General features: G+C 44.3%; 3 protein-coding genes across 3 annotated transcripts in view; 2 read left to right on the forward strand and 1 right to left on the reverse strand.

The window, feature by feature from the left end:
- Nucleotides 1-595: 595 nt before the first annotated feature.
- Nucleotides 596-2,947, reverse strand: thpo (thrombopoietin; the record flags this gene model as incomplete). Its single annotated transcript, XM_079271539.1, has 4 exons — nt 596-781; nt 1,385-1,549; nt 2,519-2,605; nt 2,786-2,947. The coding sequence occupies 4 exons, from the start codon at nt 2,945-2,947 to the stop codon at nt 596-598; spliced, it is 600 nt and encodes a 199-aa protein (XP_079127665.1).
- A 3,875-nt stretch (nt 2,948-6,822) lies between these two features.
- Nucleotides 6,823-10,999, forward strand: LOC306779574 (uncharacterized protein; the record flags this gene model as incomplete). The annotated part of the gene is made up of 5 exons (XM_079271540.1): nt 6,823-7,221; nt 8,739-8,793; nt 8,904-8,987; nt 9,112-9,348; nt 10,458-10,999. 5 exons carry the CDS (start codon nt 6,823-6,825, stop codon nt 10,997-10,999), a joined length of 1,317 nt encoding a protein of 438 aa, XP_079127666.1.
- Nucleotides 11,000-18,336: 7,337 nt separating this feature from the next.
- Nucleotides 18,337-25,365, forward strand: part of chrd (chordin) — a 16,368-nt gene continuing 9,339 nt past the window's right edge. The window contains exons 1-9 of the mRNA XM_079272107.1: nt 18,337-18,704; nt 19,894-19,997; nt 20,102-20,228; nt 22,347-22,499; nt 22,666-22,783; nt 23,394-23,481; nt 24,333-24,474; nt 24,820-24,957; nt 25,139-25,221. Coding sequence (XP_079128233.1) covers nt 18,560-18,704; nt 19,894-19,997; nt 20,102-20,228; nt 22,347-22,499; nt 22,666-22,783; nt 23,394-23,481; nt 24,333-24,474; nt 24,820-24,957; nt 25,139-25,221 — 1,098 coding nt within the window. The 5' untranslated portion in view covers nt 18,337-18,559. The remainder of the gene's footprint in view (nt 18,705-19,893; nt 19,998-20,101; nt 20,229-22,346; nt 22,500-22,665; nt 22,784-23,393; nt 23,482-24,332; nt 24,475-24,819; nt 24,958-25,138; nt 25,222-25,365) is intronic.

A 25,365-nucleotide genomic window follows, 5' to 3' on the forward strand; every position in this document is an offset into this window, starting at 1 on the left:
GGCAAAAATAGTGTTTAGTGTAGCAAACGGAAACAACTCACTGTGAGGTAAATCATTTAAAATGGCATCCATGTTTGAGATTTGGTTGGTTTTCTTGCTCAAATTGAACCAAGCATATATAACGCAAACTACAGGCCGACGCTACACATCGTCGCTTGTTTTTGGGTCTAACGACTGTCGATTTTGATTGATTGGACCCAGTGAAGAGGTGAAATGCTGCCCCCTATTTGTTTGGAGCATGTGGCCAAGCATCACACACTGCACCTTTAAGAAGACCTTTCAGAAGATCTGCAAGAAACCATCGCTCCCTGTGAGTTTTTATGATCTTCGTTGGCTTTCAAAGCCACTCACTGGTTTCTGCCCGTGTCCATCCTCATTTTCCAGTATAAATGGCAAAAACAACAGATCATAGCCACTACTACACCGTTCTGTCCGCCAATCCCAAACCTAGTCCTTTCCTATCGGGTCTCCGTCAACACGACGGACCACAACGTGCTGGTCCATCTCCTGATATCCTGTCGCGTCTCGCATCAGTTCTCAAAAGTATAGCACAGCTCAGCAGCACAACGTTCCGTCTACGTTCCGTCGTGTTAAATTAGCTGCAACGTCCTTTAGTCGTGGTTGTCCTTTGTTCCACTTTGGGGACGTCGTCTCGGAGGTCAACAGCAAGGCGTTCCAGTTTTCCCTTGAGCAGGTATCTGTACTGTTGTAGCACTTTACTGGTAGAGTTCACGCTGGAACAGTTCCGCACTGCAGAGCGAGACGGCGTCACCGTGCCGTTCTGTAAGGGCCCAGAAGTGGAATTGATTTAATATACACAAGACAAACATGTGCTCTTCATAACTAAAGCAGACATTGAGGAATCGAGCACGTGGTAGCTGGAAAATGTTCTATTTGGTAAAAGAGGTCGCGCTTCAAACGACGGGATCCGTGGTGGAGTGCTGGACCCACTTTCTAAAAATCAAGGAGGACAAAATACTGGCATTTCACGTGTTTACTTGGCTGAAATCATAATAAACATATGCTCAGTATTTAGTTTACGTGGTTCCAGATCATAGATTGTATATAAGAAGTGGGCGTAGTCGTTGTAACATCACCCGTTGCTTTGTGTTCTTTTTGAAGCCTCGTGTTCGGCTTTTTGGCCGTCGCCATCTTGGATTACGGCTGTCGCCATCTTGGCTTTTTTGCAACCAATGTAAAAAATGTCCAATTGTTTCATCCAAAATCTTTGTATTCATTCTCTAATTATCGTTTCACTCTCTCCCTCTCATCATATGCATACATATAGTTTTAGTCGTACCTAGTTTTTCAGTGGATGTCGATGTATATGTTTAAAAGTGCACACGATACAACAACAATGCGTGTTCACGTTAACGCGTATCACCTGTGTCTGAAGCCTGCTGACGATGGCCACGTAGTTTGCGATGTGATGCTCCAGTTTCTCCAACAGTGAGGTCTGACACTCCGATGTGGAGTGATTCTTCGTCCCCTGCACGCCGTCTCGAAACACCCGGAGGGCCTCGACCACCTCTGCACACTTCTGCTGGAGCTGGAGAAGCACACACCCGAAACTGTCACAATGTTCCGGTGAAATTAAAGTAACTGGACTTTCAAACTGTGATACTCGGTACCCGTCTTTCATCTGCTGCAAATAAAACTCACTCGAACGTCTACCACACAATCACGTGAGTTCACGACACGAATAACTCGTTTATGATCAGGTTTTTTGGAGTATCCCTTTTTTTCTTAAAAATGAACATCGTACTGTGTTGAAGAAGACTTGAAACTAGAGATTGAGACCATGAACTCATGTTTACAATGTTTACTGAGGTAATAAATCAAGAGAGAAGTAGAGTCATTTTCTCAGAGGAGTCGCCCCCTGGTGGACACTAGAGAGAATGCAGCTTTAAGAGGCTTCCCTCCTCACAACCGGAGGTTGCTGCCTGGGCTGACCTTTTCCTAAATTCTAACATCAGCATGCTAACCTGCTCAAGATGACTTGTGTACCTGCCATTCTGAGCATGTTAGTTGGCAAGCAAATAAGGCAGACGTTGTTTGAATTTCCCCAGAAGTCTTTGTGAATGTTGCCAACATTTTTCTTGTCATGTTTTTGCTCAATTAATCTTGATCAATGACCTAAAGCAATGCTTTTGGCAGTACCGAGATTTTAAAACGGTCTCTTCTGACGTAAACACACATGATTTATAATCTTTTTTTTTCATGATGATATTTTAAATGTGCTAGATTCTCAGCAGCAGGTAGATCTTTTGAAGATGAGAGGTGATTTGTTTTGTTTCTATTCCACATAATTATACATGTAAAATGCCAGCCAACGTACTATATTACTGCACTTTAAAATCACTTTTGCACAGTTGTCTGTATTCCCTGACGAGTATTCGATGAAGTAAAAGAAGAAAAAAACATCACAGCAGCTGCCGCTTTTTGCAACTGACAAAGTTATGAATGACAGACAAATGGAATGTGTGTGTATGTGCTTCGGCGCATGTCACAAACGTACAGTTTGATTTGCCCATTCTGCTGCGTGCACCCAAACACATGGCAGCTGCACAGGAGAGGGCAGAGTGTCTGCACCCACGCAGGCAACCTGAGTACATGAACAAAGTTTTGTCACACACATAAATCAACAAAGAAACTCAACTTTCTTTCACATAAAAAGCTTCTTTTGATTAGAGAAGCTCTTGTTGGACTGTTTTTTACACAGATGCACGTCTATTTGTTTTTGCGTTTTATAAATTCTACTTTACTTAAATCAATGTTTCCTCACCATGTCTGTCCTCAGCCCCTGAATCTTTTTCTCCATAGTTTTTCTGGCTTGACGGTTGCACCAAAAGTCAGTGGGTGTGGCCTGGACAAGATACATCACTCCAATCAGCAGCAGCAGGAGTCCTAGGGGAGCACACGGCGGAGATGACTGACAAGCTGCCATCTAGACGCAACTAGGTTTTACCTGCCTGTCTTGGTTTATTCATATCCACCCGCCCCCCTTTTTTTGTCCTCGTTTCAACTCCTGCTCAGTAGTTTGAACTACATGTGCTGTATGTCCCACATGTTTGCCCTGACACGTCTCTCCAAATGTCATGTCCACATAATCTGACACAAACAGGTTTTGTGAAAGTGCAAAAGTTGGCACTGAATTAATGAAGTGTTGCAGGGTTCACTGCACTCTGTTGTCCTTTCATGGAGTTCCCGTGAGCTCTTAATAAAGAGCGCAGAATATCATAATGGATTGATTATTATTATATCACAGCCACATTCCAAACATGATCTCTCCAGCATTTACCATCTTATTTGACATCCAAGCGATACATTTACACCACTGGAAGTGTTGTATAAATCCCCAGTGACCCCTCTTTATAAATAACAGCTGCAATACAGGGAATGAGTCCAAGCAGTCGACTTACTGCTATAAGCCATAACCCGATCCTGGGTGCATGGTGTCCCGCAGCTGTGGTCTGTCAACCTGCATCCTTCTTCCATTCAGCTTCACAGAAAATGAGCTCAAATATGTGCCCAGATACTCAAAAATCATTCTGTATCCATGAGAAATTCCATTTTCCGCGTTTAAAACTCAAGCATAGTCCAGAACCCCGTTCAGCTGCTTTCTCTCTGAGTCGCTGTGGCAGTGGTTTTATAAACTTGTGTGTCATGAGTCAAACCATGATGCGCAGTGCAAGCTTTTTAGAGCAGGCAGGTTTTGTATTTGATTTAGCACAGAGTTAATGTTTGACTCTGGACGCTCAACGCAAATAAGACAAGAGAGGCCCCACGTAGACCCAGACAGGACTAACCCAGTTACAACATGGTGATGTTGAACATGTTGAACATTGGTTCATGTCATGCTAGACTACAAATGGGCTGTATAATATATACTACTACTACTGCTACTATTGCAATATACAGTATCTCCTCTCCAGGGCAGGTCACAGTGGGCTTATCAGAACGTGTTTTGCTAACAAAGGCTTGTGGCTGGAAATCTAAAAGATGTAAAAATGCAACCATGAATGCTACAGCCATGAGCACGAATGCTATTTGACCAACATGTGTAGCATTTAGGTATCAACCTCAGAGTCTGAAAAGTGAAGTCAATGCTGAAGTGTCTTAAAGCTGCATTCTCTCTAGTGTCCACCAGGGGGCGACTCCTCTGGTTGTATTGAAGTCTATGAGAAAATGACTCTACTTCTCTCTTGATTTATTACCTCAGTAAACATTGTAAACATGAGTTTATGTCTCAATCTCTAGTTTCAAGTCTTCTTCAATACAGCATGATGTTCATTTAGTACATTATGGTCCATTTAGAGTCAAACAGACCATAAAGCAGGGGATGCTTTAGGGCGGGGCTACACGGTGATTGACAGGTCGTTTCCATGGCATCATCCAGTCTGGGAGTTATCCGTGTTTCCTTCTTATAACTCTAACCTTTTCACAGTGTTTTCAGTTCATGAAAGTTAATTGTAGCATTTTGGTGGCCTAAAAAAGTCTTATTCAGCGATCAGTTGTGCCCCGCCCTCTCATTTCACTTCCAAAAAACCAAGCTGGCGACGGCCAAAATGTTGAATTCAAGGCTTCAAAACTATACTCCTCAAACCAATGGGTGACGTCACGGTGACTGCGTCCACTTCTTGTCTTTGGTATCATTTGAACATTTCTGACTTTGGCGCCAACCAGTGGTAGTATCAAAAAAGATCATATGGCAGACAGCAAAGCACAGCAAAGCACGGCATTTTCCACCTCTACCCCATGCTCACTGAACAAACAACAACACTGCTAAATGTGCCATCAGAACAATTTGGAAGATGCTGCTAACATGTAAAAATTCTACCAAAAGGGTCCTCAAGAGAATGTTGTTGCAAAAGAATGTAAAGTTCTTTTATTGCCTAACCCTAACTAAGTCGTTTTATTGCCTAAACCTAACGAAGTAGTTTTGTTGCCTAAACCTAACTAAGTAGTTTTGTTGCCTAAACTTAACTAAGTAGTTTTATTGCCTAAACCTAACTAAGTAGTTTTGTTGTCTAAACCTAACTAAGTAGTTTGTTACCGAAACCTAACTAAGTAGTTTGTTACCGAAACCTAACTAAGAAGTTTTATTGCCTAAATCTAAGTAGTTTTGTTGTCTCAACCTAACGAAGTAGTTTTATTGCCTCAACCTAACTAAGTAGTTTTATTGCCTCAACCTAAGTAGTTTTGTTGTCTCAACCTAACGAAGTAGTTTTATTGCCTCAACCTAACTAAGTAGTTTTATTGCCTCAACCTAAGTAGTTTTGTTGTCTCAACCTAACGAAGTAGTTTTATTGCCTCAACCTAACTAAGAAGTTTTATTGCCTAAACCTAAGTAGTTTTGTTGTCTCAACCTAACGAAGTAGTTTTATTGCCTCAACCTAACTAAGTAGTTTTATTGCCTCAACCTAAGTAGTTTTGTTGTCTCAACCTAACGAAGTAGTTTTATTGCCTCAACCTAACTAAGTAGTTTTATTGCCTCAACCTAAGTAGTTTTGTTGTCTCAACCTAACTAAGTAGTTTGTTGCCTCAACCTAACTAAGTAGTTTTGTTGCCTAAACGTGGTGCTGGACTTTCAAAGAAAAAATACGAAAAATGAGGAGTAACTTTTCGTAGGATATCATACGAACCGCTGTATGAGGATATGATGAGGAACAAGACTTCCCGTGTCTTGTTTAATGTCATTCCTTCTCAAGCTTCTGGCATAACTCATGGCTTTCTCCTGACTGAACCTGTACCAATCGAGGAGCATACGAACCGGGTTAATCCAGTTAGGAGGGAAATCGTGAAGAACCACTCATGAACCACCAATGAAGTGCTACGTTTGGTTACCCTCCACAGTATTTGCAAGCCCTCCCTACGCTGACCTCAGATCCCCTACATTGCATACGAGTGGAAAGGGGACATTGAGCCGTCTGCTTCTCACCAGCCGTGATTTAAAGAGCTGTGACGAATATATATATTATATATATATATATATATTTCCTATTCACATCATGTAATCCTGAGGGTGGACCACTGATGCTCCTCCATGAGGGAGGCACAGCCGAACGGGAGAGCCGACCAGGGGGAGAAAATGTGTGTCACAGAGGTTTTGTCTGTGGCTCATGGTAGTAATGAGCTCTTTGTTAACACTCAGATGTGTATGTGCACAAGGGTTCAGTGCGGCGCATTATCTTGCCTTTGTGCGTCTCTACGGGAAGAGCCACTACCATGGCAACACCAAGCAATGAGTACATTTTAAAAGGCTGGGCTCCTCTCTCTCTCTGTCTCTCTCTCTCCCTCTCTCTCTCTCTCTCTCTCTTTCTCTCACTCTACCACTCTGTCTTTTATCTGCTCTCAGGCCATTCCACCTATTTACCCCCACGATAGTCAGCCGAGAGACAGAGAGGATTGCACAACTGGAGGATTTCTTCATATCTGTTCAACAGCGTTCTGCAGGCTGTTAGATGAAAAGTGAACTTTTTGTTTGTGTTGCCACAGTGGGACATCTGTAGTCACGACAACATCTTTGAGATTTTCTAGCAAAAAGGACATCTGGACAATAAGATGTCGCCCTTGTGTTTCTTTTCTGGGTGAATGGATGCTGCTTCGATACTGACTGAGGCCTGTGGATGATAGCTGGATATACACAGTCAGGTATCATCTGCATATTGCAAATAAACAGAGATGTGGATTTTATTTTGGGCTTTGTCCCAATTGTGACGCAAAGCTGGATGTCTAAGGCAACATGTGAACAAAGAGCATTCATTTGCTGACTTTGTCAAACAAGCATTGGTATTTAAAGAATGTATTTAATTGTCAGTAATGTCGGTGAGGCCGTTTTATCCCCGGGGAGGACCCGGGGAGCAGAAGCTTCTTGGTGTGGAAGCAGTGAAGACTGATGAGGAAGAAGACTGTTTGCAGCAGCTCTCTCTCTGTCCTGCCTGCAACCAGGAGTACGACACCGTCCTGTTCCTGCCGTGCTCTCACACCATGTGTGCTCACTGTATAGCAGCTGCAGAGGGAACGAGATCAGGTCAGTCTCGTCGCCGCGGCGTTGACCCGCCGGTCTGCTCTGTGCCGTGCCCACGCTGTCGACATCCTGTGGAGCTGCCATGCTGGACCTGGTCTTCTGCCACTTCCTGTCTCCCAAAGCATGCCACCTTCAGCGGGGACACAGACAGGAAGGAGGGAGCATCTGAAGATCACCCTCAACATGTGCAGGTAAACAGACCCAAAGCAAGAAGAGCATGTCTGTAAAGATGCAAGATTTAAATGTTTCATCCGTTACATGCTGGTACAATGTGTGAAGTGACGTGCAGGGTGCCGTATTGTTGACACCTTGCAAAGAAGCTTTTGTGCAAAAAAAGAAAATAGTATTAATTAGAATCAATATATGCAAGAAATACAAGGGATGGACATTTCAGGAAAATAAAATATATGTAATTCAAGTTTCAGTATGCTAAACTGTATCCTGGCCCATGTGGGCTGTGCTATTCTTCAGTATATGAAAAAGTAAAATGTACTTGCTACTAGTGCCACGCAAACTATACAACACAATAGAACCAGAGTGCAAATATGTAACAAAAATAAATAAATAACAATTACAGGTTGCACTGAAAAACCCAGCCCGGTGTTTCCAGTTTTTTCCAATGAACGTAGCAGCGCTACATCCAAATGTTGCTAAATCGAGCGAGAAAGTTGCCAAGTCGGCAACACTGACAGCCCGTCCCTTTAGGCCCCAGAATGATCACTATCTACATCAACAACAAACATGTTTTTTCGTAATACTCACAATTGTCAATAACAGCTTGTGGAGGTTGCTGTTTTAAGGGATAAAATTGACAATATAGTAAGATAGAGTTGTAATAATAAGAGATATGCCTTCAAAGTAGAAGTTATGCTTATTGACAAATTCTGTATGACACTTATAAATCTCCACAACTATATTATAGTGTGTTATAGGAAATGTTTTTACTTATTGGAGTTGCTTTTTCAGATTATATTCATTGACTTTTGTGAGGAAGGAATATCTAACTTGATTATTTCTTTTCTTAGTTACTTTATTGACCTTAAACTGTCAAATTGAAATATTCTAAAGTCTAAAAATACTGGAAATTGGTTGGCAAACTATTAATTTGCATGTAAGTTTTAACCGTAAAACAATAGGTCGTATTTGCTTTCCTAAACGTGAGATGATTATATTGATACAGTTCCACTCTCATCTTCGTCCATCTGATGTAAAGCTACGGGCAACGGCCAGTTTCATTAGCTTAACTTAGCATAGCACAAAGTCTGGAAATATGTTGATACAACACATTAATTCGTTAATTAATTAGCTCTAGACGTGCTGGTGGATTGGTTACATGGTGGACAGAGCCAAGCTAGCTGTTCCCCCCCGTTTCCAGTCTTTGTGCTAAGCTAAGCTAAAGGCCTCCCGGCTGTGTAGCTGCTTACTTCACAGACAGACAGACAGATTCCCCAAAAAGTCTGATTATTTTTTTAAACCCAGGATCATCATCACAAGTGGGATCTAACCTTATCTCTTGTTGGATAAAAGATAGTTTTCCTGACAAATTCTTATCATTTACTTGTGTTTGATGCTACTTATACTGCACTCTAAGTGAGTGTTATTGTGCTAGTTTCATGAAATACATTTTCATTCTATGCAACATGTGTCCCTGGTTCGGATTCACTTCCTATGTCTTCTATTTTGAATTCCAAACTTCACTGTATTTCAGGGGAAGTCATCCTGCCGGGATTCAGGTGACGTGACGGCACAGAGCTGTTTACATGGTGAGTGTAGCGATGTGTTCATCGGCCCCAACCAGTTTCTTACAATCAACCTGTATCTACATGATCTGACATGACAACCTAATTGTGTACACTGTCCTTGTTTGACCCAGGCTCCAATGCTGCCAGTTCCTCAGCAGCACCAGTGGATGGCGACGTAGACCTGCGAGAGGAGGAGATGGCGCAGTCTGTTTTCGGTCAGGAATGACTTTTAATCCCCAAATGAAATACACCTCGTGTACTTTAATGTGTATGACATTTGTATGAGTATAGATTAATATAGTGAAAAGCAAACCTATTCTCTATTTTATTTTATTTTAGGACTATGTTTCGCTCTGGACCCTTCAACTATCCCTCCATCCCTCCGTCTTTCCAACTCCTCCCTCACCGTCACCCACCAAGGAGAGAGCCCTCATCCGGACGACAAGGCCAGGCGATCAGCCGCCTCTGACCCCTGGGCTACGCCGGCCCTCCCCCAGGCCTGCGCTGATGTTGTCATTGCACGGGGACAGTATTACTGGGAGGTGGACGTCTGCAACAGCTCCGTCTACAGGATCGGTCAGAGCTCTCTCTTTTTGTTTGGGTTGGTTGGCTGCCAGTGTGCTTATTGCTTCCAGAAACCCTCACTGTTAGTCAGCAAGACTGTGCTCGTTTCAACCCACACTCACATGTATACACACACACAACCACACACACACACACACACACACACACACACACACACACACACTCATAGTGCCACCAAGTGGTTTTGAACATTGTTCATTGGTTGAGCAACATTGGAAAAGTGAGCTTGTGTTTAACTTCATATCTAGCATGGCGTGTAACACGTTTTCATTTGTTTGGAATATGAAGAATTGCCACATTAGCTTTTAAAAAGAAACAGTAACCACAGAAAATATCATATTTCAAATTATTTTTGAAAAGTATTGATATATTGCGTGTCCATGATATCTTAACCCTTTGCCATATGTATCTTGGGTCTTAAAAGACAAGCTACTTATGAGCGACCAACTAAAGGAATAATGCTTGTACACTTTTTTGAACTTGGTACTGACAATAACAAATAGCAAAAACCTAAATGTTTGCTATTTGTTATTGTCAGTGTTGTCAAACTCAAAGTTTTATTCTAGCAAAGTCATAATAAATCACAGTCACTGTTTTGGGGGTCTCTGGAGGATTAAGATTGTAATATTCATGCTCCTATTCTGCTCGTGAAATGTATGTGAATTCTCCTGTCGTGCAACTTTGTAATCCTAGTCCTCAGCTGCATCAGACGCTTCCTAATTTCCCGCCTTATTTTGCTCCCATCAAAACCCTCCAATATCCATTGGAGTCACTAGCATGGCTGAGAGCCATTTTTGAGAGATTATGGGTTTAAATTCTTGGTAAAGGCTGCTGATCAATACGTGTATTTATTTACCGGGGACAGTGCACATCAATCAATGTTTCAGTTTCCACCTCGATGGAAATGTGCCAGAGCCAGAGAGCTAACGTCCGTCTGTTCGTCTGGGTTATTACAATGTTGACCTAATATTATCAGTACAGTTCAACAGAAAAAAACACTCCAGTACAACACCGTACAGCATAATACAACACAATACTTTACAATACAACACATAAATAAATGCAGAGGGAATATGAAACTTAATGTTTCTGTCTCTCAGGTGTCAGCTCACCGGATGGTTCTGGCGGCTGGTGGCTTGAAAGACAAGGCCCGTCTTTTTGTGCCGTGTATGATGGGAGCCGTGAGCGGCTGTGCTCTGTCCCGCCTCAGGTCAAAACCCTCGGGGTCTTCCTGAACATCGGAGGGGGGGCCCTGAGCTTCCACAACGCTCTGACCCGGGAGCACCTCGCCACCTTGCCTACCCGCTTTAACCCGGTCGGAGTGCTCCCGGCTCTGGGCCTGGGCCAGGGTCGACTGAGGCTGCGCTGCGGCCTCCCACCTCCTCCTCACGTGTTCCTCAGTAAGGACTCGGCCTACAGGGGACCTGGCTTTGCCGGCGGGGGCCGGTGGCGCAGGGAGATTCCCTTCCAGTCGGTGAGGAAAGTGATACAGAAGTTCGAGGAGCTGGCTGTGTCGGACTCAGACTCGGGCCTGGTGTCCAGTTTCGGATCGTCCTGCTCTACCTTGGCTTCCCTTCCCGATCCGGGCACTCTTGGGATGTTTCCCTCTGGCCAAGCAGGCCAGGAAGCCGCAGCTGAATGAGAAACTCTCCAAAGGGAGCACCAGAAACACACTGCTCCTCCAAAGGGGTTTTGATCTTTGGCTGTCATTTGAAAGGCAAATTTTTCATCTTGAAGGACTTTTGGCGGCCTCTTCACCAGTCTCTGCGTGACCCCCGGACCTGCAATCGACTCTCTCCCCAGGACGCAGCCCTCTCTCTCCCTCTCTCTCTCTCTCTCTCTCTCTCTCTCTCTCTCTCTCAACCAAACAACCCCCACTGGTTTGGGGATCGGGCCACGAAAGAGTCCTCTGTAATGTGAAGTGTGAGGAAAAGGCTTTTGAGCAGCGGGACTCCTTGATTCATCTCTGTGTGACGGTTGTCAGACAGCAGGGGGGTCCTACAGTAGTGGTGCGCACGTTCCTGCATGTGTGTATGTGTGCACAAGCAAGATAAGGAGTGTGTGTCGTTTGCTCAGTGTGTGTGTGTGCGGGAGGGAACAGTGTACGAGCGGCGGGGGGTGAGATGAAGGAGGTGTGAGTACAGTGACACCAGCGGTGTTGACACAGCGCGGCGAGGACAGGTGGTACCGTCGGTTTGTCCCGCGGCCGGCCTTCGATAGGACCGTGCAGGGCTGCCCTTCTCTGACCCTTTTGAAAACCACAGGACTCCCGAAAGACTTCAAAAGGGTGCGACAGAGAGCAGGAGAACAGAGAGGGAGAAAGAGAAAACAGCATGCATGAATTAAAGACAGCAGGTGACGAGCGAGCTGAGAGAGAGGCATTCCCGACAGCTTTCATCCAGAAGCTCTGAATAGATCAACTGGCCCAGGACACGACGTCTTTGAATTTGTGTTTGCTGAGCTTCTAACTTCCGTCAGAAGTGGTGATTGCACATCACTGTATAGCAACAGAGGCACGTTGGTAGTGTTGGCACGTAAAACAATGAAAGAGGCACTTTCAGGCAAGTCCTTTTATTGGTCAGATGTTGAATAAAATGCGTCTTTTTTAGACCTCAGTGGTGTCGACTCCTGGCACAGACATGTAGAAAGGCCCCACCATCTACAGGAGTAAGACACACAGACTTTCATCCATTTTTACCATCGTTGTCTTGTGTCTCTTTGTAGTCGTTAAGCATCTCTCCATGTATTTTGTCACTTTTCTTGCCAATTTATATCTCCTCGTCATTTTTTGTCTATTTGTGGTAGTTTAGTCTTGTCTTTGTAGTCGTTTTGTGTCTCTTGGTAGTTGCTGTCTCTTTGTAGTCATTTTGTGTCTCTTTGAAGTTGCTTTGTCACTTTGTAGTCATTTTGTGTCTCTTCGTAGTTGCTTTGTCACTTTGTAGTCATTTTGTGTCTCTTCGTAGTTGCTTTGTCACTTTGTAGTCATTTTGTGTCTCTTCGAAGTTGCTTTGTCACTTTGTAGTCATTTTGTGTCTCTTCGTAGTTGCTTTGTCACTTTGTAGTCATTTTGTGTCTCTTCGAAGTTGCTTTGTCACTTTGTAGTCATTTTGTGTCTCTTCGAAGTTGCTGTGTCTCTTTGTAGTCAATTTGTGTCTTTTCGTAGTTGCTTTGTGTCTCTTTGTAGTCTCTTTGTGTCTCTTTGCAGCTGTTTTGCATCTCTTTGTAGTCATTTTGAGTCTCTTCGTAGTTGCTTTGTTTGTCTATGTAGTCATTTTGTTTCTCTTTGTAGTTGCTTTGTATCTCTTTGTATCTCTTTGTTGTCATTTTCTGTCTCTTGGCAGCTGTTTTGAATCTCTTTGTATCTCTTTGTAGCCATTTCCTCTTTTTTCTTGGTTGTTTTGAGTCACTTCCTGGATGGTAGGTGTCTCGTTGAGTGACATTTTGTAGGTGAAGGCCCAGTTTTCCCCGTCTCTTTGGGCCCCTGGGCCTGTCCCCGGTCGGGCCGTTCAGTAATCCATCCCTGGCTTCACACATCTCTGGTTTTTCACGTGAGCCAGATTCAGTTTGGCATCGTCGATGTTCACATTGAGCCTGTGTACTTAACGGCGTCACCATTGAACAATTCCAAGTATTTAGTCAGACTGAAAATCGCATTTTAAGACGAACATTTTTTTTCTCGCAATTATACCAAGCATCAGTCAGTATCGGGTCCACGGGGGCGTTTGTGAGGACTAGTAGCAGTGGAGTTGCGCCAATTTTCCATTGAGCATCATTCATTTCATGCAAGCACGAAATCAGTTCAGCAGCGGGGTCAGACTCGGTAATAACCGGTGAGTCAAAAGAGAAGCTTGTCAGACTGTCGCCTCTCAGACCACTCATCAGCATGACTGTGTGTTGATGTTTAACGGTCGGGGTATTTACCGGGGGAGTAAAAAAAAAAGAAATTGCATGTGCCGTGACCGCTCTTTTGGCGCGGCTCTCTCTGCAGATCTATCTGCTTTTAGAAATAAAGTGTGTGGAAGCAATTTGACTCTTGTAAACAGAAATGAGAGGGACGTGATGCAGATTTCAAAGAGCCGAGAGGAGAAAGAGAGAGAGAGGGAGAGAGAGAGAGAGAGAGAGAGAGAGAGAGAGAGAGAGAGGGGGAGTTTTCCAGGAAGGATGGATAAGACTTGAAACACGTTGTGCCATGTGTGAGTGTTTGGCAGCATCTACTCTGTATGAACTCTCTTTCTGAACATTAACTGTTTGGCAGTGGTAGATTGTAACTCAGTACATTTACTCAAAGTACATTGAGGTCTTGAGTATTTCCATTTTATGCTTCCTCAATATATTATTCACATCTTGCACTGAACTGTATGTTTGTATTGTTATGTTTAAAGTCTTATTTATTTTATTTGACTCTTTTACGTGTCTATTGTTTCTTTTATGTCTCGTCTTACTGCCTTTGGATGTGTTGAAGCACTTTGAATTGCTGTGTTGGTGATCAAAGTGTGTCCTTGCCTTTATACTACTCCATTACATTACAAAGGGAAATATTGTGTTTTAGTGCATACCAATGGTGTAATGAAACTACTCAAGTACTGTACTTATATCCAGTTTTGAGGCACTTGTACTTCTCTTGACTGACATTTTTGTCACTCAATACTTCGCCTTTACATTTCAGAGAGGAATATTGTTATTTATACTCTTTGCTAAATTTGCTAAATTGCTAAATATTACAAAACGTAAGAAAAGTATAATACAATGCATTGTCCAGTTAAAATGACCCCCATTGGCCAACAATGACAGTAAAACACAGCTGACACTTGAATGCATCTGTAATGACAATACAATAATATAAGGCACCATAAAATAACACAGATTCTGCTTAATAACTTCTTTCGATACTTTAAATACATTAATAAAGGATTCTGATATTGCACTGTATCTGGCGATCTTAACACTCATATGGGGCCATTATATTAATTGTGTACTGTTTTTATTACTGTATATTTCACACTGAATACTTCTTCACTTTCCAAACCAAACAGATATGACTCCCACAGCATAAAAGGCCTCATCGGGAAGCAAACCGTGCTCAAAACGACATCAGACTGAAGTCCCAGCATCTCCTCGGTGCACATTTTCTCCGTAAATTTCGCTATTTATTGGCGGTTGAATGACGGGAGACTTCACCCTGTAATCAGCCCCTCTCCTCGAGGTGTCAAAACAAACCAAACACCCCACAGCAACCAGAGCCAGCGCGTTCGGGAAATAACTTCTGCCCGCTGATTGCCTGCAGTAATTATTGCCACACTCAAAAAAATAGTGAGAAGAGAGAAAAACCAGGTCCGTTTTCCGACAAGCGTCTGCAAATTGATTCCGTTTGTATGAATACACGTCGACTCTGCAAGACTTCTCTCATTTGCATGCACTGGGTGGAGGAGAGGCCCACTCGACCCCCTTCTTCCCCCGTTGCTGCACAACATTAGCTTTACAACTGGACCTGTTATTACCATCATTACCAGCATCAGCATAACAGTGCGGCAGAAGCGCCGCGCGCTGCTGCTTTTGTTGCTGTGCCACTGAGCGGACATCCTCACTGGGTGCACTTTAGCTCTCTTGATCTGAAAGAGCAGAATGAGTTCCCTCCTGAGATGTCTGACAGAAAAAATGCGCACATCAATTAGGAATGCAACCGGACACGAGCTTATCTAAACATGAGTCAGAGATAATCGGGTCTTTGAGATGCAATTCCAGCGAATTAATCGGAGAGGAACGGGAGGTCACATGAACACAAATGTATTCTAGGGAGCCATATGGGAGCCAGGATTTAAAGATGCGTGATGTTTTTATTCTTTTTCTTTTTTTTCAACAAATCACACGCTTATTTAAGTCTCATTGTAAAAGCAAAGAGCGAAACATGTCATGCTTGTTAGTGCAGTAAGCTTCCATGTGATGAGGAACAGGTGGTGTGTGTGTGTGTGTGTGTGTGTGTGTGTGTGTGTGTGTGTGTGTGTGTGTGTGTGTGTGTGTGTGTGTGTGTGTGTGTGTGTGTGTGTGTGTGTGCGTGTGTGTGTGTGTGTGAGGGAGACAGGCACATCTGCCAGGCCATCATAGCTCACTAGTTGAATATTCACACCTCCCAGTCCAACCAGCAGACAGGATGCGGTCCCCATGAGTGTGTGCGCGCTGTGTAGTCAAGGCAGACAGATTAAGGAGGAGGTGGGGGGGGGGGGGGGGGGGGGTGATACCGTTAAACAACCCGCATTTATGACCTGCAAGCCGGGACGCGTCTAACAAACAAGAGCAAATACACAGCGCTGTGATGGAGAGTGAAGTACCCTTCTGTGTGTGCGCGTCCATCCACAGCTGCACCATTGTGCCAATATGGTTGTAAATCTCAATGTGTCTTTCCACGCCAGCAGTGTTTCACATCCAGAAACCTGCAACGCGGAGCGATATTGTATTTCTTTTAAAGCCAACGAAATGAAGCACAAAGAACGTTGTGTCCGCTTTCATTTGAGTCTGAATCGAGTCAACACGCGCAGTCATCGGATAAAGAGGTTCATCGATTTGATTGCGCTGTAATGTTTCCTGGCGTTGCTCACCAGAAACACGTAAAACTGCACGAGGCTCCTATCACATAAATAATACGTTTTAATTCCTACACCTTACATAATAGCAGTATCATGCTGGAAGGATCTTGTCTCATACACTGTCTTGAAGAATTGAAATCAGAGTTTTGAGACGTCCGGGTCCGTTTCCAAACATGCGCCTCCAATACACAAAGAACAACGCTGCCGTGGTTATCGCAGCGATACCTGCACTGGGTTTTGTTAGCGCCAACAGACAGTTTACCAGTCTGCCTAATGAATCACCGTGTGCAGCGCAGAAGAAGAAAAGTGTCGCTTATCACCCTATGATGAAGTGCAAATAGGCCATCATCGACTCTCGTTGACGCTCTGCGGGTGAGGGAGGGGGGGGGGGGGGCAGGGAGGGGTCGGCGTGAATCTCAACACCCGGATGGAAGTGGCTCCCACAGGACACATTACATGCGTAAAACTAACACCCTGCGCTCGCACCTTGGCCTGCACTTTTGGCACAAAACGGATTACATTTAGCACGTTTTTTAGTGTGGAGACACAGAGTTTAATGTCCTCTTGCGTGTGATTAGCAGCATCTCTGTTGACAGAGAAACTGAAATCAAATAAAAAGACAATGGTACACAACTGTTTCTAGTTCCTCAGTGGTTCTCAAAGTGGGGTTTGGAGACGTTTAATGGCCACAAACAGCTAAATAAAAATGCTTTTCTCTCTCACTGCAAAGGCGCTAACATGTTCTCTGCAACAACAAAGTGATTATCAAACATTCCCCCAAAATCAATCAGTCCTTTTCTTCCAAACATCTCAGCCATGTATAAGCCTGACCTTTGCTGAACTCTGTGAAATCAATCAGCCACGAGCAGCATGCTACAGTAATGTAAACTCCAGCCACGGAGCGTTTTATTCGGGCCCCAAGAGACCAACTGAGGAGCTGGACTGTTGCTCAACGGCTGTTTTTGTTTGATGGGAACATTTCCCAGATCTAAATAGGTCCCTAATAAATTCCCCTTGTTGTTGATGTTGTTTGAAAAAGATTTGAGGCCTTTGGCACCTGTATCCGCGTGTGAGGGTCATAATAAATGTGATTTGAAGTCGACTCGTCCAGGCTTTTGAGCGAGCCAAAGGAAACAGTTTGGGACAGGACAGAGGTGTGCAGATGGCAGGACGAATTGAAACGGGTTGCCTCGAGGTATTCCAGCTATTTTCATTTGTTTCTGTTAAGTCACTTAGGTCTCCGCTCCAAACACATGAGAAAATAAGACGGTGCAGCCAGACACATGCGGCAGACACTCACACATTCCTGACTGTACATGATCTGGAGATTTACACATTTCTCTCCACGGGACACATATACATATACATACACATATACATATACGTATACGTATACATATATACATATACGTATACATATATACATATACGTATACATATATACATATATACATATATACATATATACATATATACATATATATACCCTGTCAGTGTGGGCCGACTGAAAGCGTGACACAAAACGTATACGGAGCAGATTCTCAAAGAGTGTGAAAATCTGCATACATCTATATATATACATACATATGGCAATCAAACACATATATAAATAAATAAATAAATAAATAAGGGAGCATTTGGTACCAATGACCACCACTATAATAATAGTAACAATATTACAATAAATTACAATGAATGAAAAGTAAATAATAAGAATGAAAAAATTAAATAATAAAACATTATTTAAAATGTATTCGTCAGTTATTTGAAGAAAAGAAGATTTATAGATATTTATTGGTTTTCTTTGTTTTGTTTTTTATTAAATTTAAATATAGTGGTACATGTGGGATGGGCCAAATGTTTCGTATGACACAGAAATAAAATGAAATTCAAAAAACTGTTTCATAATATGAGAACCCAACATTTAGTTTGCATCTTACAGCACTTACATGATGAAATGAATACAATAAGACAAGAAAACCAAAACAACAGAAAGTCCCTTGAGAATAAGTTCCCTCTTAGATGCACTATGCCACTCAGCATGTTTAAAACATAAAAGAGTAAACTCGAGTGGGAGGTCATATTTATTTAATAACACAAATATAGCCCCATGTGACTGCAGAGATTCTGGGGGGTCAAATCTATTATTGAAGTTTTGTATGGCCAATAAAACGATCCAGACTCATTTCCATGTCTTTAGCGTTGGTGAATTGATAGGGGCGTCGATTTCCCCTTTCCATCACCCACCCCCACCCCCACCCATCATCTCCTCCTCCTCCTCCTCCTCCTCCTCCTCCTCCTCCTCCCGGTGGCCGCTTCAAGCTGTCAGGGAAGCGGGCTATAAAGCAGAGAGGGACGGGACTCTGAGGAGGCTGCTGGTACTGAGGAAAGACACACGGATCAGTTGTCTTCGGAAAAACTCAGCCTGACTGAAACTCGACTGATTAAAAAAAAAGGAGACTTTGAAACTCAAAGACTTGGACGTCCGGAGGAAACGTGCATCTGTGTGTCTGTGTCAGGGTGTATCAGTCTTCGCTTTTGAGGCTTCAGAAAGTACTCGATACCTTTGAGGGATTTTTTTTTGCCTGTGTGGCGAAATCGTACAGAGAGGGAGGTTTGGGATGCTGGCTCCCCGCGCGCTCCGCTCCTTGCTGTGCGCACTGAGCTGCGCGTGGCTGCAGCACACCGGAGCCGCGTCGCGACTCAAGTCTTCCTCTCTGCCCATCCAGTCGGAGAGAGAACCGCTGCCCTCCAAAGGCTTGTCAGGTAAGAGAAACACAGTCATTGCAACGGTTCCGTACTCTTGTTCCGTGTTATGTTAAGCGCTGTGAAGTGCTGTGAACGTGTGTCATTGTAACCAGTCCATGGCAGACTACGGCCTCTATGGAAGCCAGAGGAACAGCCCATGTATTGTAAATGAAGTAAGAGGAGCCAGTCTTTAATTCGGCTAACATCTAATACAGAAACATCAGTTTACCATCAATTCCCAGCTTCAGCCCTCCTTTCCCCCACACCAGCTGAAGGGGGCAGCAGCGAGCACGAAAACTAACAACTCCAGGTTTTCTCAAAATGAGTGTCGTTATTTCACATCAAAATCATGCCGAATTACAGTGAGCTTACTATTATCATCACCACTTGAAGTGTGAGTGGTGAGCGCATTTATGTTCCTGAAAACAAACACTTTAAATTGCATGATTTCCTAATGAAGATGTGAAATCCCGTTGCGCTTTTTAACAAGTTAACTTACTCAGGAGTTCAAAACGGTGGGAACTCCACGTTAACCGCCGCGCCGCGTGCACGTTCACCGCGGGAAAGCTCTGATCGATCGACCTTCCATTGCAAGCATCGGCTCCTCTGGAGGTGATTCATTCCGCACAGACAGAAGTCGCGAGGCGGGCTCACCGTTTGGCTCCGTCTCACCGGACGGGACTGCTTTTAAAGTGTGCAGTCGCTTTAATGAAGGAATAATGTGAACCAGGTCGGTCGCAGTGTGTGTGCGTGTGTGTGTGTTTACACTCAAGCAGGCAGTTATCCGAACCACTGTAATATTCCTGCAGTAACACAGCGTGACTAACACTCAATGATGATTTTTAGTACAGTAATAATAACACTAAACGCCGGTATAACTTTATGTTTGGACTCCAGTGGAACCTGCTTTCTTTGCTCCACGTTTGTTGAGGAATTGTAGCTTTTCAGCTTCTTCATGGACCAGTTGGTGTGGATGTAAACGCAGAGTCAGCACGACATCCTCTGCAGTGATTCTTTTAAACATGTCTGCATTCAGGAGAGTTTATTGTGAGCTGGATGCACTCTACGCTACTTCTTCTTTCACATTTGCCATCAAAATGTATTCAATTACTTCATGACATCTTTGGCCTACATTACATCTAGCACAATCAAAAGCCATGTTATGATCCTGCAGTTGTTCTTGTTTTATCACGTGTTTGTGTTGCAGGATGCTCGTTCGGAGGTCGGTTCTACTCTCTGGAGGACACGTGGCACCCGGATCTCGGGGAGCCCTTCGGGGTCATGCACTGCGTCCAGTGCTACTGCGAATCCGTAAGTCTCTCTCTCTATATATATATATTCATATACTGTACATATATATCTACGCTTCTGAGTGTTTTCGGGTTGTGATCTGGTTGTGTCTGTTCCTCTCGCAGCAGAAGACCCGTCGTGGTAAAGTGTTCGGGAAGGTGAACTGTAACAACGTCAAACAGGACTGCCCGAGCCCGGACTGTGAGGATCCCATCCTGCTGCCGGGTCACTGCTGCAGAACCTGCCCTCAAGGTAGGACCCCCCCCCCCCCCTTCTGGGTTAACCAGTTAGTCCTCAGAACAGCTGTGTGATGCAACCAGCAGGTCCATTGATTATCCATCCAGCCATCAAATGGACATTTCCTCTAACAAGTACCGCCCGCCTATTTAGCCTCATTCGCACATTGACACTTACCCTGTTCACACACACACACACACACACACACACACACACACACACACACACACACACACACACACACACACACACACACACACACACACACACACACACACACAGGGTGGGTCTTCAGCAGATTGGGTGTTTTTTCTACGTTGTGCGTCTGGTAATGGAAAGTGAAGGTAAGGAGCTGTGTGGACAGGCCCAGGACTGTGTGTGTGGTTGTGTGTGTATTTGTGTGTTTGTGTGTGTGTGTGTGTGTGTGTGTGTGTGTGTATGTTGTGGTCAGGGTTTTAAGGAAAAGGTTGAGTGTGCTTGTCTTTGCTTTGGCACCAAAGTATTTTTATGCAAGTGATGGAAAAAATAATGATGTGTGTGTGTGTGTGTGTGTGTGTGTGTGTGTGTGTGTGTGTGTGTTATGACTGGTGCACCTGAGGATACTGAGTTGTGAAGTGGGGGAGAAGTGAGAGTGACACTACCCAGAACCCCCCCCCCCCCCCCCCCCCCCCCTGGAGTGTGAACCAGTGGAGCAGAGGGGTGAGGGAGTGAGAGTTGTGGGGGAATCACACACCCAAGAAAGAAAGCAGACCGTCCAGTCGAGCTCCTCCGGAAACCGAAGTCTGTGGGGCGACGAAGAGCCGCTGTGTGGTTTTCTTCTTCAGAGCTGCATGTGTCACTGTGTGTGTGTGTGTGTGTGTGTGTGTGTGTGTGTGTGTGTGTGTGTGCAAAGCTGCCAGCTCTACTCATTACATCAAGCGGTTTGTGTGGGTCATTGTCGGGATCGCCCCCAATTCTCCTGGAGCTCCTCAGCTGAGAGCCTCCGCTGTGGTTTGTTACCTCTGGCTGAGAGAGGCCGAGAGGAAGACTGTGATGAAGAGCCTCAGCGTTGGATCGGCGTTGTTCGATCTTCATATCTCGGCTGGCTTTCCTTCTGTAACTTCTACCGGTGTTGCTCAACCTCGACATGTCTGAATATCACGCTCGGCCGGTGCGTTCAGTCTCATCTGCGCTCCAGACCTTGAGATCGATGGAGCGCAACGTGTTTTGAAATGTTTGGGCTCATTTTCTTTTTTTCTTGCCAGACGCTGAAACAGCTTGAACGTGGAACACTAAAAGTCTTTTTTACAATACCGCTAACAGGGTTCTTGGAAAATGCTCAGATTAGAAATATGTTCCTTGAAAAATGCTGGATTTTAAAAATGATCCGATGTTTCACACAGTCACCCATAAATCTTTTGTTATGTCGTCTCCTGGCGTCTCACACCAGACGCAGAGACGATCTTAAAAGCAGAAGAACTGAACAAGTTGCAAACTTTTCTCTTTTTCAAACGTTTTGTCATCTTCTGCACTCGGCTTGTTCCAACAGATACGTGTATCGCTGTGGGCTACTCGCTGTTATGTGCAAACATTTAACAGTTTTAAATGATTCTTTAACACCATTAAAGATTCAAAGGAAAGTTCTTCTGTTGATGTGAAAGATAATTTATTCATAATTTGTTATTATTATTTATGATTTATGATTTATTATTAATCATTAATTATTAATTATGTATGATTTATTATTTATTTATCATTTATTATTATTTATTATTTAGTATTTATTATGATTTATTATTCATTGTTTATTATTAATTATTAATTATGTATTATTTATTATTTAGTATTTATTAGTATTTCTTATTCATTCTTTATTATTAATCATTAATTATTAATTATTTATTATTTATTTATAATTTATCATTTATTATTATTTATTATTTAGTATTTCTTATTATTTCTTATTCATTGTTTATTATTACTTATTTGTTATTTCTTATTTGTTATTTATTATTCATTGTTTATTATTCATTATTTATTGTTATTTATTATTTATTATTATTATAGGAATATATTCCTCTTGGTATGAATTCCTCTCGACGCACCAGCATGCCTCTGGTATTCATGACCTGTTTCTTGCTGCCTCCTCTGCAGGCGACGTTGACAGGAAGCAGACGGACTCTCTGCTCGACGGCTTCGAGTATTTCCAGGAGAAGAGCAGAGACAAAGAGGACGACCTCCACAAATCATACAACGACCGATCCTACCTGAGCTCCGAGGAGTCGGGCCCCGGGGAGAGCCGCACCGGTGAGTACGAGACCACCGACGCGCTGACGGCCGCGGACAAAGAACCCGTACAAACGTAAACTGTGCACGCTTCAGGGAGAAGGCGCTGAAGCACACAGCTGAATGGAATCACTGCAAACAGCAACGTTTGTTGTGCGCTGGTACGTTACCCGCTCTCCCTCTGCAGACTTCGTCGCGGTGCTGACAGGAGTGACGGAATCGTGGCTGCCGAGCTCCAACGGTGTCGCCAGAGCTCGCTTCTCTCTGAGCAGAACCAGCCTGGCCTTCTCCATCACGTACCAGAGGTAAGAGCAGCCGAGGCCTCTGGGACGCTTCTCTAAATTAGTGTGAGCTCGCGCGCAGTCAGACCTCTTCACAGTGACTGTAACAGATAGTTCACTGGTAGAAGCACTGTGGACACGTTTAGAAGCAGGAGGTCTTAAAAGTCATCATTTGAGTAAATATCTTGCAGCTAAATCAAATGGTTTACAGGATATTCAACTTGTGTTTCTTTATAACACATTTATTACACGTCTTGTTTCTTAACTGGGTTTGTATAAAGGTAATAAAGTCGTCCATGAACATGAAATATGACTTTACAGTCAATTAAAATTCCTCCTGGTCATCGTGGAGGTCGGTTTATGGGGTTTTTGACGGTTACACTCGTCTTTTTGATTCTTCACAGTTCATCTTCTCTGTATTCTCAGAGAATAATGCGACGGACGTCACGTAGAGTCGAAACAAAGCTGTAGCTTTCTGTTTCTGATCCTTTCCTCCGCAAATACAAAACACGTCACACGCTGTCTGTTCTGACCGTCGTCCCGCTGTAGCTCTGAGCCTGAAGAGCGTACAGTGAGTCATGTCTCAGAAGAAGGCATTACATGTGTGTCCTGTTTCTTCCCCTTGCCTCCTCAGAATGAGCCGCCCCACTAGAATCCTGTTCCTGGAGGCCGACGGCACCGCTGCCTTTGAGTACAGAGTCCCCAACGGCCAGTCGGACATGGTAAGAGAGCCTCATCTTCCACTGCTGTTGTTTTCAGCTCCGGTCTGATGAACTCCCGCTCAAACTCTTTGACTTCTTTTCTTTCCTCTCATAACTCACTCAGCAATAATAAACAATAAACACACACACACACACACAGTGACACTTCCTCTCTGCTCCATCGGCTCTTTCTAAGCTGAGTCTGATTGCTGTAAACATCAACACACACTCAGTCGCTCGGGGGGAGAAACTGCCATCAGGTCAGAGGCTGAGTTTAATGAAAGGCCCAATAGGCTCCTGAGTCAGCGCTCGGAGAGGCTGGTGCAGCAGTAGTGGCCATGCATGCATGTCCACACACTCTGAAGATCATTTCCTGCCTAAATACACACATGTCCTCACTCCACTCTCAGATGCAGGAGCCCCCCCCCCCCCCCAGAGAACGGGTCCCAGAAATGATTATTTTTAGATAAATATCAGTGTCGAGCACCAGAGGACCTGAGAGAAAACACTCTGACACCAAGAGAGGGGGGGGGGGAATACTTCAGTAATAGAGACATTTTTCACATGTGACATCACTGCTGAGCAGGGCGACAGAGAGAGCATCGCTCATTCAAGATGGAGATTACCTCCTGAACCCTGAAAGGTATGAGGCGCCCCCCCCCCCCCCCCCGCTCTCAGGGAGATGTCGTGGCTTTATGTTGACGCTCTGCAGACTGCGTTTTCTCAGAACAATCACATGGTTTCATGGTTTCATGGTTTCATGCATTCAGCAGATGTGTTGTTTTGTCTGCATGCCTTGTTTTTCTCCGCCTTCATGTGACGCACAATGAAGCAGCTGACCCGCCTGTGTGTGTGTGTGTGTGTGTGTGTAGATCTGTGGGGTGTGGAAGAACCTGGCGAAGCCTCTGATGCGACGGCTGCAGTCCGAGCTGATGCGCCTCCGCATGAGCACGGCGACGAGCGGCGGCGAGCAGGTGGAGGGCAAGATCATCAAGCACAGGGCGCTGTTCGCTGGTGCGTTGCAGCGCTGTGGCGTTCTTTCAGACGCTTGAATCCCTTTCTGGTGGAATTGTTTACTGAGAAAGTGTGTGTAGAAGTCAGCGAGAGAGAGCGGACACTCAGTGGTAATGTGTGTGTTCTCATGTGTGTTCTTGTGTGTGTGTTCTCGTGTGTGTGTTCTCGTGTGTGTGTGTTCTCGTGTGTGTTCTCATGTGTGTTCTTGTGTGTGTTTTCGTGTGTGTTCTCGTGTGTGTGTTCTCGTGTGTGTGTTCTCGTGTGTGTTCTCGTGTGTGTGTTCTCGTGTGTGTGTTCTTGTGTGTGTTTTCGTGTGTGTTCTCGTGTGTGTGTTCTCGTGTGCAGAGACGTTCAGTTCGACGCTGACGTCGCAGCAGCAGAACTCGGGCACCGGAGGCCTCGCCATGCTGACGCTGAGCGACACGGAGAACAACCTCCACTTCATCCTCATCCTTCAAGGCCTCGTCAAACACAAGGACAGAGGTGAGAGGAAGCGAGACGGCTCGTGAAAATGAGAAAAACAACCGTTTCAAAACCGTTTCGGCCCCGCGAGAGCGTTTTATCAGAACACTGTTATTACCAATTCCTCCGAGCAAAGAATCCTCTTCTGCGATCTCTGTTGTTGCCATTTCACTTGCTTCCAACCCGTCTCTCTCTCCTTCAGAGCCTCTGCTGGTGCCCATCCGAGTCCAGCTGGTGTACCGGCAACACGTCCTGAGAGAGATGCGAGCCAACGTCACCTCTCACGTGAGTAACGGCACACACCAGCAGTTTCCAGAGGGGAAGTTCAAAGTAGCTCAAATGATCAGTTTCCCTCAAATGATTTGGAAAAAGAATCAGCGGGAAACAAGTGGGAGGTTTTTAGGGGGAAAACGTGTTGAATTGAGGGTG

Source organism: Melanostigma gelatinosum (assembly GCF_949748355.1).
Source record: "Melanostigma gelatinosum genome assembly, chromosome: 7".
In the NCBI taxonomy this organism is placed as follows: domain Eukaryota; kingdom Metazoa; phylum Chordata; class Actinopteri; order Perciformes; family Zoarcidae; genus Melanostigma; species Melanostigma gelatinosum.